At 44.0% G+C, this 14,365-nt stretch overlaps 1 protein-coding gene across 3 annotated transcripts in view; it reads right to left on the bottom strand.

The window, feature by feature from the left end:
• INTS8 (integrator complex subunit 8) overlaps positions 1-12,668 on the bottom strand; it is a 78,141-nt gene extending 65,473 nt beyond the window's left edge. For all 3 annotated transcript variants that reach the window (XM_030553503.1, XM_030553504.1, XM_030553506.1), the window contains exons 1-5: positions 12,000-12,668; positions 5,738-5,912; positions 2,786-2,926; positions 2,123-2,194; positions 1,069-1,120 (exon numbers count right to left, since the gene is read on the bottom strand). In XM_030553503.1, the coding sequence (XP_030409363.1) occupies positions 1,069-1,120; positions 2,123-2,194; positions 2,786-2,926; positions 5,738-5,912; positions 12,000-12,129 (570 nt within the window). In that variant the 5' untranslated portion in view covers positions 12,130-12,668. The remainder of the gene's footprint in view (positions 1-1,068; positions 1,121-2,122; positions 2,195-2,785; positions 2,927-5,737; positions 5,913-11,999) is intronic.
• Positions 12,669-14,365: the final 1,697 nt, after the last annotated feature.

Genomic DNA, 14,365 nt, shown 5'->3' with positions numbered 1-14,365 from the left:
ATAGTTGGGTTGTAGACACCTCATCTGAATGTTTCACTTATTAAAAATGAACTGTTTCCATTTGAATTTAAAAAAAAAAAAAAAAAAAAAAAGGGCAAAAAATTGCCTTTTTTGGTCCTAAATTCTGAAGTATCTTATTTTTACAAATATCAATTTTTGGCAAATTTTCACATAGGATCTTTCAGAATAAGGTTTCCTGAAGAATTAAAATATAGTGAGACTTTTCAGAAGGCTTAAATAGGACAGGAGAATTATTTTAATTTCCTGTTCAAAATTATTTATATTTGCAGCACTGGATACATAATTATATCAGTAAATAAAACCTTGCAATTTGTCTAAGAGCCATTGTAGAAATAGGCTTTTTAAAAGCATTTTCCCATATCCGAAAAAAGCCATGAAAAATGTTGGAAAAAAAAACCACAGAAGAAATCAGTTCAACATAGTAATGCAAAGTTTTCATTTTCTTTTAAAAAAGTTTCCATAGCAATAAATTCAACTGTCAACTACCACAAATGTGGAGTGTATTCTTCCTAGCCTACTCCCCACAAAAAGTAGAACACATCATGCACCACTGGACTTACAGCTGAGAGCTAGACATATGAAGCGTGTGAGTAATGAATTCTAAAAAAGAACCCACAGCTTGAAGTAGGTACACGTATCTATTTTCCTTTTTGCTGCCATTCAATTTCAAAGCATAGGCATTTGGTCCTGTAATTATCACTCTCACATGACTACACCCCCCTCTATGTCTACTCTATTTGTGTGAGCACAAAAAGACTCCCATAAAGAACTTTTCATGACACAAAGCAAGTTTTTTTTTTACATTATCCAGAGATCAGTATCCATTATAAAAGTAGTGGAATAACAAAACAGAGATACACAAATAAGTGAAAAAGCTTATTAACCAACATATCTTGTACAAGTTAAAGTACTCGGATGCTATATATATATATATATACACACACACACACACACACACACACGTTACATTGCACCTCTAGTAGTTAAACCCTTTGGTACACTCACATCTGTCTGAAATCTAAACAAAAATAAAGGAAAAACGCTCACCACTTTTAAAATATTTTCTGCAAGTTCCTTTTCCTGCTGTATCTGATTCATTCTGAAGGAAAAGAAAATATTTTTAGATGGCAAGTCACAATCCTAATCATAGGACAAACCAACAACTATGTTAATAAGAAGTGTAGCCCAATCCCATAAACACCTACAGTACTTTTGGGCTTCACAATTAATAAAACACACTTTTGCAGGAACTGACAAGTGGTTATTTTAGAATTAGTGGATATTTTAAAACTGATTTCTCCATAGAGAATCTTCCCATTAAATGACCAGTTTAGCGTCAGAGCCAGACATAGGAGGTTTTAAAATATATATATTATATATATATATATATATATATATATATATATATATATATATATATATAAAGTATGCTATGCCTCTAAAGTTAGCGTCTATCCTCTGTTTTACAAAATAAATAACTGCTTTTCATAAACAGACTTCCTGACTATAAAGCTGACAGTATTTTGGCAATGCAATTTACAGAGATTTACAGTGTAAAAAAAGTCAATCCAAGGGGCAGTTTAAAAAAAAACTCTATATATTTTGCTCAAAACAATGTGGATTTTTATATTTAAGTATACAAAATGTCTAATGAAATAACCTGCGAGCTAATGAAGAAAACAAGCTTTATTCTTGCAGATTAGTAATCCAATAGCTCAGTGGATTCTCAGTCTGACAGTCTGGAACAATATGACCTGACTCATTTAACCAGCCTGGTATAATAAAGCCAGAGACTTAAAAATTTACCAAACACAGACTAGACTGAGGCCTAAGCCTACTAGTCAGAGTGAAAAACACCTGCCTCCCTTTTCTCTATGATTTTTCAAGTTCTGTCAGGCTACACAGATCACATAACAAATATATTTTTAAGCTTTATTCTGAATACATTCATTTTATATTTTTTCAAGAGTACACTAATTCATAATTTTAATCTTCTATAGGCTATTAACGTGCCATCGTCAAACTGAAAATTCAGGTTCTGAACTATGACGCTCAATACATGTTATGTCAATAACATTCCGAAGAATATTTGCTGACTTACACACTTAACTGAGGTGGACCAGGTTTTACTTGTTTTACAGGAAAACTACTTTGGACAATGGTCCGAATGGCCCTATGGGGGGGAAAAAGTGAAAACAAAAATTTAAGCACAGAATTGTTTGTTATTCACATTAACACGTGATATGCAGAGCACAATGCATGCTAAAAATACCCCTCAATTTAGAAAACCTGACAACTTGTACACATTCTCTGCATAGGGTATTTAAGACATATAATTCAGTAGCCAACACACTAAAAACATTTATATTCAATATTCTGTTACATAACAGCATATTTTCTTTCTAAGGCCTCTTCAGACCCATCCACTTGTTGCACTCATCCAGGTGACTTCAAAAGTATAAAAGAGCAGAACATTAACAATGCTATACATTTAGTTTGAGATTTATAGGGTCATGTTGAGTTTGCACACCTCTTATCTAAGTACAGAAAAGTAAACAGATTAAATTTAAACTGTTAGCAAGCTAAAACGTGTACTTTTGTGCATGCACGTACACCCACTCCCACCAACACTCATTAAGGACAGAAGTTGAACACTTCTCTGAACAGCCTAATTTAGAACCAATATTAAATTTAAATAGGATTAATTAACATTTCTTTCTGTATTTGACCTATGAAAATTGCTCGAAGGAGAGAGTTAGTTTACCATCTATTGTAGAGGAGTATAGCCATTGCAGTGGTTGGAGGTAAACTGGATAGGTCCACATCTACATGTTTAGTTCCTGGAGGAACTTTGCTAATGCATAGTAGTTCATTCAGCAACATATTCAGTACAGGAACAGACAAACTAAAACACAAGAAAAAGAGGATTGTACATTTCACATAGAAGTCCTATTCTAATATGTTTAGATAAGATAGAACTAGTCAGTGCAGGGCATATTACTTAAATTGATCCATAATTACCCAGGAAAGTAAGAGTAATTTGCTCCTCTATAATAGTGACTCCCACTCATGGATAAGTTCTTCCTCCCAAACCAGGGTCAGATCCTGCTTCCACAAAGTAAATGACAAAACTCTTACTGAGAGTAGGAGTGGACCCCTATAACAAGAAGCAACTATGTGCTACTTCTATTTGCCTCATATGAGTTGTGCACACTACCACACAATGGTTTAAGACTGGGGGCTAGAGTGGCACATACTCCATAATAAGTTTGAACACTAACACAGGTGATGGGCATTAGTACAATCACGGTCTTACTCTGATAAAACAGTATAGTTCCACTGAAAAGACAGGAAAGCCCCACTCTAGGATTCTGAAGTTCAGTGCTATGCAACTGAAAATACCGTGGTTACTAATTCAGATTTCTCTGTAAGAGAAGCATTTGAAGTTCAAGTAAAATGACTGGCTTACGTACCCTAAGACTTCAGAAAAATACTACTACATAATACACAGTAACATTCGTGAAAGCCCCAAAGCAACCAATTCCACATGCACATTTAGTAACTACAGCTCGTTTCTGAAACATTTGGATTTTTAGTCCTCAACAAATAACAGACTGATCTATATGTTGTCATGCTATACAATATTGAAAGTCATGCCAATTAATCTACTCTGATTATGAGAGGTCCAAGAATCTTGTCTATCTGGGCAAAAATGGGACCCATGATTCACCTTGCATGAAGCTGTAATGCAGACTGGGATCAGAGTATGCCAGCGGTTCTCAAAGTTCATTGCACTATAACCCCTTTCTGACAACAAAAATTACTATATGACCCCACGATGGAAAACAGAAGCCTGAGTCTGCCCGAGCCCCACTACCCCAGTGGTGGGGTTCGGGCTTCAGCATCAGGCCCCAGCAAGTCTAACACCAGTCCTAGAGACCCATTAAAATGGGGTCATGACCCACTTTGGAGTCCTGACCCAATATGAGAAGCCCTGGAGAATGCCACTGAAATCTCTTTAAATGCAGCTGTGTAACCTAACATAGACAGTTGAAACCCTAAGGTCTGGGTCCTGATTATGAAGCCTTAGGACAATCAGACCCACAGTTATTCATGAATCAGTTAATAGGATGAGGGATCATATTTTAGTCTCTCCCTATTAGGGAGAAATTTTAAATTAAGACAGGACCAGTTCAGAGGGACAAAGTGAGTCTATGAAGTCCTGCATCAGCTCAAGATTGTGGGGCATTAAGGAGACAATTTTCAAAACTGGCCTCTATTTTTTATGAATTTGAACTCTTGATAAATTGAGTGCAAAAAAACCACATGAATTAATTACAAACACAAAGGTGTGCCCGCAAAACTGGAGACCCAGTTTGAAAGTCAAGCCCATGGGAAAGCATTGATTGTTCATCTTGACTTCTACAGTATATTTATAATTAAATTAAAAATACATTTTTGGCAGTAAAAGTATTATAGCTCATATATTATTGTGGGTTTTGTATCTAATCATGACCATAAAGATTATGATTAAAGTGCTACATAAATGCAGAGACTTATAGGGGAGAACCTCATAGCACTTTTACAGATGTTAATTAAGCTTTACAACACTCCAGCAGTACAAATAAATACTATACCCCACAAATGAGGAAACTGAGTAACAGAAATTTAAAAAAGCTGGAAATTTAGAACCAAAGACACTAACTCATAGGCCCCTGCTCTGCTCCTTACACCACATTATCTGAAAATGTGGAATACACAAGGAAGCACAGCTTATAAAAATTCAAACATCAGAGTCTGCTGAGAAAGGAGAATAACCTGTTTATGAATACCCCATCCCACCTATATAAAAATTTGTTTGAAGACAGTCATATGGTCCAATATGCTTATAAAGATAGCAAGCTTCTTTGTCTTCATGAAAATTATGCTTTCTTTATACCACTTCAGAAAAATCAATTACTCCTATAAGACAGAAAATTAGGTGAATTTTTAGTTTTCTAATGAACCTACTTGAAACCAATGTTTGCTTTTTTTTGGCACCCAAGCTTTAAGATAAGCTTTGTAAAGCTTACAATCCAACATTAAACAAATGTAATAAACAGTGAGAAGGTGGAGAAGGACAAAGGTTACAACAATAAGAGCATACATTTACTTAGGTTAAGAATGTGAACATCTTATAAGGTTTGCTGTGTTTCTTTTTAAAATTACTATTATTGCTACTACTACTACTAATTCCCTTGTGGGAGTTGCAACATCCCTGTTTATGGCCTGGCTTCCTTACATCATCAAGAGCAGGAGATCGCAAACTTTTTTACTGGTGACCTCTTTCAGACAGCAAGCCTCTGAGTGCGACTGCTCCCCCAGTAAATTAAACACTTTTTAATATATTTAACACTATTATAAATGCTGGAGGCAAGCAAGATTTGGGGTGGAGGTTGACAGCTCGTGACCTCCCATATAATAAGCTCACAACCCCCTGAGGGGTCCCGACCCCCAGTTTGAGAACCCCTAATCAAGAGTCTATTTTACCTACTTATAAACAGATGGAACTATCAGTTGACTGAACTGTTAAATTCCTTCTCCTACCCCACGCCAAAGTTTCTTTTCAAATGTCTCAGTCGGAATACAGAATAGGATCCATTTCCAACTTGTTAAAAAACAGAACTTCGGCCACATTGTAATTTAAGATTTTCAACCTGAAATGTATAAGCAATACCTTTTCTCTAGTACATCCAAATCCCACTTTAAGTGTGCAGCAACTTTAAGAGCAAGAAGTTTTAAAATACGGTTTCTCTTGTTATCAGGCGGAGGCTGGACCTGGTTCTGCTCATTCACTGATGGCTTAGAAGCCTGCTCTAAAAATTGGACAATCAACTGAACAGGTGGAGGATCTATAAACAGGAAAAAAACAAAAACGCCACACATTTTAAACTTCATTTTTAGGCACAGAAACAAAACGTCATATTGAAACAAAATTACAACCATGAATATTGAGCAGAAAATGTTCTTGGCATTTATACTAGCATCTTTCTTGCTTGACAGAGATTCTAACCTCAAAAGAACATCATGAGTTTTTACACTGCATTTAGCCAGATTCTTAATAAAATAAACTTAGGTTAAATTATGATTTTATCATGGCACCCAAATATTTTTTGTATTTATTTTCACTGTTGTACACTACTGTTACTAAATTTCAATCACCAACAACCATAAGAGAAAGCATTCCCATATTAAATGGGTCTTGAGCACATTAACTATTAGCTGACAGTAAAGAATCTGGCAAATAGAAAGGTTAAGACCTGATTTTGAGCAGGGCTCAATGTAAGAACTTAACAATGGCCTTACTGGGTTAGACCACTGGTCCATCGAGCCCAGTATCCTGTTTTCCGACAGTGGCCAATACCAAATAGTTTAAAGGGAATGAACAGAACAGGACAATTGTCAAGTGATCCACCCCGTCATCCAGTCCCTGCTTCTGGTAGTCAGAGGCTTATGGACACCCAGAGCAAGTAGTTGCATCCCAGCGCATCTTGGCTAATAGCTACTGATGGACCTATCCCCCCATGAATTTATCTAGTTCTTTTTTGAACCAATTATAATTTTTGCCTTCACGACATCTCCTGGCAACAAGTTCCACAGGTTGGCTGTGTGTTGTATGAAGAAGTACTTCCTTTCGTTTGCTTTAAACCCACTGCCTATTCATTTCAATTTCTTAAAGGTCTTCAATAAAATGACTAATTGCTGTACACTGACAATAATAGTTTAGAATAACAGTAACAATAAATATTTCAGTCTTCTTCAGAGACCTCTCAGGATCTTTTCCAGTACAGCCTCACTGGAATTAACATCCCAAGAAAATAGACTTTTCCCTCATGGATAACTTCAAATATGGCTGGAAATAATCTGTTTCCACTTCTGCTTTTCCACATGGTATTTAGAGGTATGCAATTTTGTTTTTTTCAGAATTGTCAATTAATTGCAGTTAAGGCATGCAATTAACACTTTTTTAAAAAATGAGAGTTAATCGCAAACCTCTGGAGATGAGACTCCAGCAGCAGGGCAGGGAGGCAGACACTGGCTGGGTGAAGGGGGCCACTACCCATGGCACCATGCTCAAGGGGGCACAGCTGCATGTCGGGGCAGGGGCGCCCCTCCTTCTGCACCCTGCTCCAGCCTCCTCTCCCTCAGCGGAGCCACCCTGGCCAAGCTGCTCTGAACAGGGAGCCTTCCTTCTGTCTGCTGCGCAGAGGAAATGCAAAGGGGCTGAAGTTAAGCTCACCCTTCTCCCTGACCCCATGTCAACAGCAACCAGGTACACAAGTAGGGGTAGGAGGACATCCTGTCTGTTGAGGATGGCTCAGGAATGAGCGCTGCTGGCTGAAAAAGAATTCGTGCTCCTGAGTACTTTGTGTGCAGGAAGTGCTTTCTCTTTAAGCACACACGCACCAAACCAAAAATATTAGCAAAAATATTTACGTAAATGGTATTCTATTATTGTTTAACAGTGCGATTAATCACAACTTTTTTAAATCTCTCAATTATTTTTTTTAATTGTTTGACACTCCTAATTCTGTGCTATACAATTCAAGTCAGGGGAAAGCAGTATTGAACTGATCACTAATCTTTCCTACAGCTTTGACTGCTTTTAGTATTCAAAGATTAGAACTATTAACTTTTTCCTGTATTTTACAAAATACAGGCAAACACCGCTACCTTAGACATCAAAAATTGTGGATTAATACTAGGAGATCTAAATTAACAATGTAGATTGGGCCTGTCATATTTAGTCTTTTGTGAAGATAATGGGACTTCAGCCATGGCCAGGGCCTTTGGTGCTACAAGAAAACAAATAAATGAGAGTTTCACTTTGTAATTTTAGTCAGATTCTCACTTGACTATGGTAAAATTTTCATGGTTAATAACAGTATCTCAGAAGTCCTGATTCTAAACAGATAAGGCTACGCTTGCACAGTTCATTTAGAAAGGCATGCAACTTGATTTCTTGAAACTAAGATTGAGTTAAAAGAAATTTCAGGTACAAACCTGCCTAAATCCCTCTGACAATTTTTGTGGTTTTACAAAAAAAATGCTTGTTCTATTGCTGTGTGAAAGGACCAAACAAAAAGGAAAACTGTGAAATGAAGTATCGTTAAATGAAACATTAAACAAAAAAATAGAAAACCTTGTAATTTATGCTGTCTACACTGGCACTTTCGTTGCTACAACCTTTGTTGCTGAGGGGTGTGAAAAAACATCCTCCTGAATGACAAACGTTTTAGTGACGAAGAGAGCCGACATGGACAGCGCTTTGTTGGCGGGAACCACGCTTCCATCAATGAAGCTACCGCTCCTTGTGGGAGGTGGTTTTATTTTGGCACCAGGAGCTCTCTCTCCTAGTGATAAAGAGTGACCACACAGCACACCTTACAACGGCACAGCTGCAGCAGCACAGCTCCACCATTGTAAGGTGTGTTGTGCAGACATAGCTTTAGGTGTTAGAATATTGGGTAATAAATTTCAGAACTGCAGTTTTGGTTATTCTTTTAAAACTTTTTTCATTACCACAAGTCAGTTTGCATTGAAGATTTATTTTCTCAGTTATGCTCATTTATATGTTAATATTATTTAGTAACTGCATAAAACACCACAGGTGTGCACACTTCTTTAGATAGATATTTGCAGACTTAATGACTAACTCATGTGGACTGCAAAGGTCTTGATCCTTAATATATTTACTATGTGATACAGACCCTTCTTATTATGAGTTATCCCACTGTAGTCATTGGCAGTAAGCATTACATCCTGTAACATTTGCAAGATCTGTCCCTAAGTGGTGAACGACAAACATATTGCTAGAGAATTACCATCAGGCAAGGGGGTGGACAGAAGGGCAGGGGAGAGATAGGTCTGAATAAAAGGTGGTTATGTGGTAGGTAGGCTAAGGTTAACAATATGAATTTTTCTTACCACCATTTTCACTACCTGGGTTATCTGAAAGACTGCAGGACAGGGATCGGCAACCTTTGGCACGCAGCCGGTCAGGGAAATCCGCTGGCAGGCTGGGCCAGTTTGTTGACCTGCAGCCAATCGCAGCTCCCACTGGTCGCAGTTCACTGTTCCAGGCCAATGGAGACTGTGGGAAGCAGCGCGGGCCGAGGGATGTGCTGGCCGCCACTTCTCGCAGCTCGCATTGGCCTGGAACAGCGAACTGCAGCCAGTGGGAGCTGTGATCGGCCGAACCTGCGGATGCTGCAGGTAAACAAACCGCTCCAGCCTGCCAGTGGATTTCCCTGACAGGCCATGTGCCAAAAGTTGCCAATCCCTGCTGCAGGAAAAGGTGGGCTTTAAGGAGGAATCTAACAGAGACAAATAGCACAGCACATGAAAGATATTCCTGATGTAAGAAAAGTAAAGTATGTAAGTGCTTGAGAAAGACAAATAAAACAAGCATGGAGAAAAGCAATGAGCAGAAAACAGAGCCTGAATACAAGTGTAGCAGCAGGTGACCAACAAGATGTAAACAGAGGTAGTGCTATGGAAGGCTTTAAAACAGGCCTGCACAACTTGCAAAGTGGCGAGGGCCATATTACTCCGAAGAAAACAGCTGAGGGCCGAAACACCCCCCCCCGTGACACCAAAACATCCCCCCCAAAACACACACCCCGCCCCAGCGCCACCTGCCCTGTGGAAACAAACCCTCCTTCTCCAGCGCTGTTGGCTGAAGGGGCGGGGGGAAGGGGGGGGAAATAGCATGCACAGGGTAACCAGATCACAACAGTAAAATAGGGCCTGTCTCCTCCATCACACTCCTCTTCAACCCCCCAGGGGTCACTATATTACTGCACAGAGCAGTACCAAAAATTAAAACACTGAAAATGGATGCCCCTCTCCAGCTACGGACTTGCCTCCTCATCCCCCTCCCCAAGTATAAAGCCTTACCGCCACTGGCCCCCCAGCTCATCGTCCACCCCCATGAAATAAGGGGAGGGGAAAAGAGGGATAGTTTGAAGGGATTTTCTGGGGCTATGAACTAAGCTGGGGAGGGGAAAGGGGCAGTGTGACAGGACTGGATGTGACTGTCCAACACAAAAACACAGGGAGCCGGGGTGGGGGAGGGCTGTGTGATAAGGGCCAGGAAGGGGGAAGGTCCCTGGCCCAGGGAAGGGAGCAGCAGTCGGGGCAGGGCAGGTGCAACCCACACGTCTTCCCCAGGGATTTCCTGGCTGCCCATAGACAGTTCAACCCCCACCCGATCACTACGGAGGCCGCCCTGGGACCAACCAGCACAGTAGTAGCTCTGCCCCCAACTGAAGGGGGAGGTGGGGGGTCTCAGCCCAGTCCCTCCCCCCCGAGCTGCGGTTCGAGCCCAGGCCGGGCATCCCTCCCCTCGCTCGGCACTTCCCGCCTCAGCAGGCCCCAGAAGTGACATACCTGCTGTATGCCAAAGGGGAGGGGGGGAGAGCGGGAGACGGAGACACGTGTGGTTCTGGCTGTCAGGTTGGTTGGAGTGCAGCATGCGCGGGGCTGTGAGGCCCCCCCCCAGGTGGGGGTGAACCCAGCAGCCCCACCCAGCTGCTTGCCTGCGGGCTGCACAGTGAGCCCACACAGGCCGCATGTTGTGCAGGCCTGCTTTAAAATGTGAGGATGAAAAATATGATTTTGTGTGTCACAGCATATTACAGTGATGTCTTCAAAGCAGCAATATTTTAATAAGTAACAAAAGAACATAATACTTTTTTCAGGTTTCAGCAAATATAAACAGTGTCCAAAACTATTTTCTACCTATACAGCATACGCAGCTAGTCTTATGAGGTCAACTGCTACCTCTGGAAGTATTTTATGTCCTTTTGCCTCCTGCAGCTGAGCTCATGCCAACCATTGGGTCATAAGACTGCCACTGATTGTGATTCAACTGGATAGGCAAACCTACATCCTGAAAGCCTTGCTGGCAGTCATCCCAAAATTGATCTAGGATCAACACAATGTCTCCTCCTAAACATGCCTTATAACAGGCAGTCTTCTTGCAGTACTTTACCCTTATTTATCATTTGTTCAATACTTTGAACATGTCTGGCACTTTACAAAACTAAACTAGTAGCAGGGACTGTGTCAAACACTTACAGTGTAAATACAGACAAAATGAGACATCGGACAACATAGGAAAGGGATGGAAAGACAAAGGTTACAAACGCACTTGCTTTGGTTAGTTCATGCACTTTTACACTGAGATGAAGGGATGGACAGGCTTGAGAGAATGAGGCAGGCTGTAAAAAGGAAGCCAAGAAATGGTGGAGGCTGGATGCACTCATAGGAGCAACAGAACGTAAGAACGGCCATAGTAGGTCAGACCAGTGGTCCACACAGCCCAGCATCCTCTCTTTGACCGTGGCCAGTGCCTGGTGAACAGAACAGGGCAATTATCAAGTGATCTATCTCCTGTTGTCAAGTCCCAGGTTCTGGCAGTCAGAGGCTAGGGACACCTGGACATGCCATTCATGGACCTAACCCTGAACTTAGCCAACTCTTTTTTGAGCCCAGTTACAGCTTTGGCCTTCACAACATCCCCTGGCCCGGGCTCCACGGGTGGACTATGCATTATGGGAAACGCTTCCTTGTGTTTGCTTTAAACTCACCACCTATAAATTTCTGGCTCCTTAACATACAAGTCTAGCGGTTCAAAAATGACGCCAGACCATCAGCCTGGAGAGCGAAGCCAGCCGAGTAGCTAAGTTCAGAGGCCCTGAGCCTGAGGCCGGACCAGCCACCTCGTCGCCTCTCTCTAGGCGGCGCCTCACAGCTGGGCACGAGCCGCAGCTCGCTCGCTCCCACGCTCCCACGCGCCGCCGGTCCCTCGCAGCGAGTCGCGGGCGGGCCCGCGAGCCCAATGGCCGCCGCCGTCACTGCATGTGAGGCACCGAGCGTAGGCCGCCCGGCCTCACACCGACCCCGCAGCGCCCGCAAGCCCGGCCGGCACTAACCAGGGCAGGGCTTCTTCAGGTGCGTCTCCAGCAGCGCCTCCTCCAGCAGGAACTCGAACCAGGAGGTCTGCGGCGGGGTGCAAGGCCGGCTGGAAGTGGCCGCTTCCCGGTCAGCGGCTTCGGCGCTCATAGCGGTAGCTCGGCTCTGCCCCGCGGCGGCTCGCTGAGCCCCAGCACCGCTCGGCGAGAAGGTACTGCGGGGGGGGGGGTGAACTCCCCGTTCGTGGTCTCCGCTCGGCGAGTAGGTACTGCGGGGGGGGGCGGTGAACTCCCCGTTCGTGGTCTCCGCTCGGCGAGTAGGTACTGGGGGGGGGGGTGAACTCCCCGTTCGTGGTCTCCGCTCGGCGAGTAGGTACTGGGGGGGGGGGTGAACTCCCCGTTCGTGGTCTCCGCTCGGCGAGTAGGTACTGGGGGGGGGGGTGAACTCCCCGTTCGTGGTCTCCGCTCGGCGAGTAGGTACTGGGGGGGGGGGGGTGAACTCCCCGTTCGTGGTCTCCGCTCGGCGAGTAGGTACTGGGAGGGGGGGTGAACTCCCCGTTCGTGGTCTCCGCTCGGCGAGTAGGTACTGGGGCGGGGGGGGGTGAACTCCCCGTTCGTGGTCTCCGCTCGGCGAGTAGGTACTGCGGGGGGGAACTCCCCCGTTCGTGGTCTCCGCTCGGCGAGTAGGTACTGGGGCGGGGGGGGGTGAACTCCCCGTTCGTGGTCTCCGCTCGGCGAGTAGGTACTGCGGGGGGGGAACTCCCCCGTTCGTGGTCTCCGCTCGGCGAGTAGGTACTGGGAGGGGGGGTGAACTCCCCGTTCGTGGTCTCCGCTCGGCGAGTAGGTACTGGGGCGGGGGGGGGTGAACTCCCCGTTCGTGGTCTCCGCTCGGCGAGTAGGTACTGCGGGGGGGGGGTGAACTCCCCCGTTCGTGGTCTCCGCTCGGCGAGTAGGTACTGCGGGGGGGGGTGAACTCCCCCGTTCGTGGTCTCCGCTCGGCGAGTAGGTACTGGGGGGGGGGGAACTCCCCCGTTCGTGGTCTCCCCTTTGCCCTCAGCGACCCCGGGCCACACCCATCAGGCTCCCGAATCCCTCACTGGTTGCCCCGCCCACGGCCGAAGGAGCCCCACGCTCCAAGATGGCCGCCGCGGAGGGGGGGAGGCCCCGCTTTGCTCCACCCCATTCAGCCTTTGTGGCCACTCAGAGAGCGGTTGGGCCTCGGCCGTTGGCTCCGTCCCCGTTAGGGCGGGTCTACACTACAGCAGGGGTCCCCGCTCTGAGATCGATCCACCGGCGATCGATTTAGCTCTCCTGTCACGTTATTCTTCCACCAGTAGCTTTCGAGCCCTCGGGCTTGGGTGGGAGAAGAGAGGCAGGGCCATAGCTCAGCAACCAGAAACGGCAAATACAGAGGGCGCCTGTATTAGCATAGCAAAGGAGCTGGGGCACTGGGTAATGAATGGCATTGGAAATGTCAGTGCAGCTGAGAGCAAGCAGCTCTCCACCTGTTTCATCTTACCTACAGCCCTGCTTTTGTGAACGCTTGGCAGAAAGGCAGCAGTAGGGTGCAGAGGGTGACTCTGTCAAAGCATATGGACAATAAGCCAAACGTATTTATTACGTGTAGTACATTAGTACTATGCACCCACTAAAAGCAGGGTGCCATTTTGAGGCTAGGTACATAGCTTGAACTCTGTAAGCTCTTGCTGAAGAGGCTATTTAAATAAACAAAACAAAGGGTGGGAGAGGAAATGGGAGGTGAGACAACTGGCTCAAAGTCACACAGCAGGGTAGTAACAGACCAGCGAACAGAACCCTGCTCTCCTAAAGCCTCATCTAGTCCCTTATGCACCACGCCATGGTAAGACCATTTTTTAGGACTTTACCCTCTCTGTTTCCTATAATGAGTAGCCACACAATTTCAGAACCATTATTTTAATCTGAGCATTTTACTTTCTGTATCAAAAGATTTTATTAATATATGGAGATACATCTAGCTCAGAGAACTGGAAGGGACCCCACAAGGTTATTGAGTCCAGCCCCCTGCCTTCACTAGCAGGACCAAGTACGAATTTTGCCCCAGATCCCTAAGTAGCCCCCTTAAGGATTAGCTTGCTAAACCCAGGGTTGTATGGTCAATGCTCAAACCACTGAACTATCCTGACTTGGAGCTTGATGCTAATGTAAAACTATTCACTGTTCCTCTCACTCATCGGTCAGACCTCAAGAATGTGGATGCAATGCAGGAAGCTTTTCATGGCCATAGTGATGTTTATAAAATCAAATGCACTTTTCCATTCCATAACCTCCAGCTTTGTTTGTACCAGATGAGTGGAGCACTTTAAATTGATTTAAAAAATTGATCTAGCCAAATACATGCAATACCC

The sequence above is a fragment of the Gopherus evgoodei genome, chromosome 2 (assembly GCF_007399415.2).
Source record: "Gopherus evgoodei ecotype Sinaloan lineage chromosome 2, rGopEvg1_v1.p, whole genome shotgun sequence".
NCBI classification, from domain to species: domain Eukaryota; kingdom Metazoa; phylum Chordata; order Testudines; family Testudinidae; genus Gopherus; species Gopherus evgoodei.
This window is presented reverse-complemented; position numbering and strand designations above follow the sequence as displayed.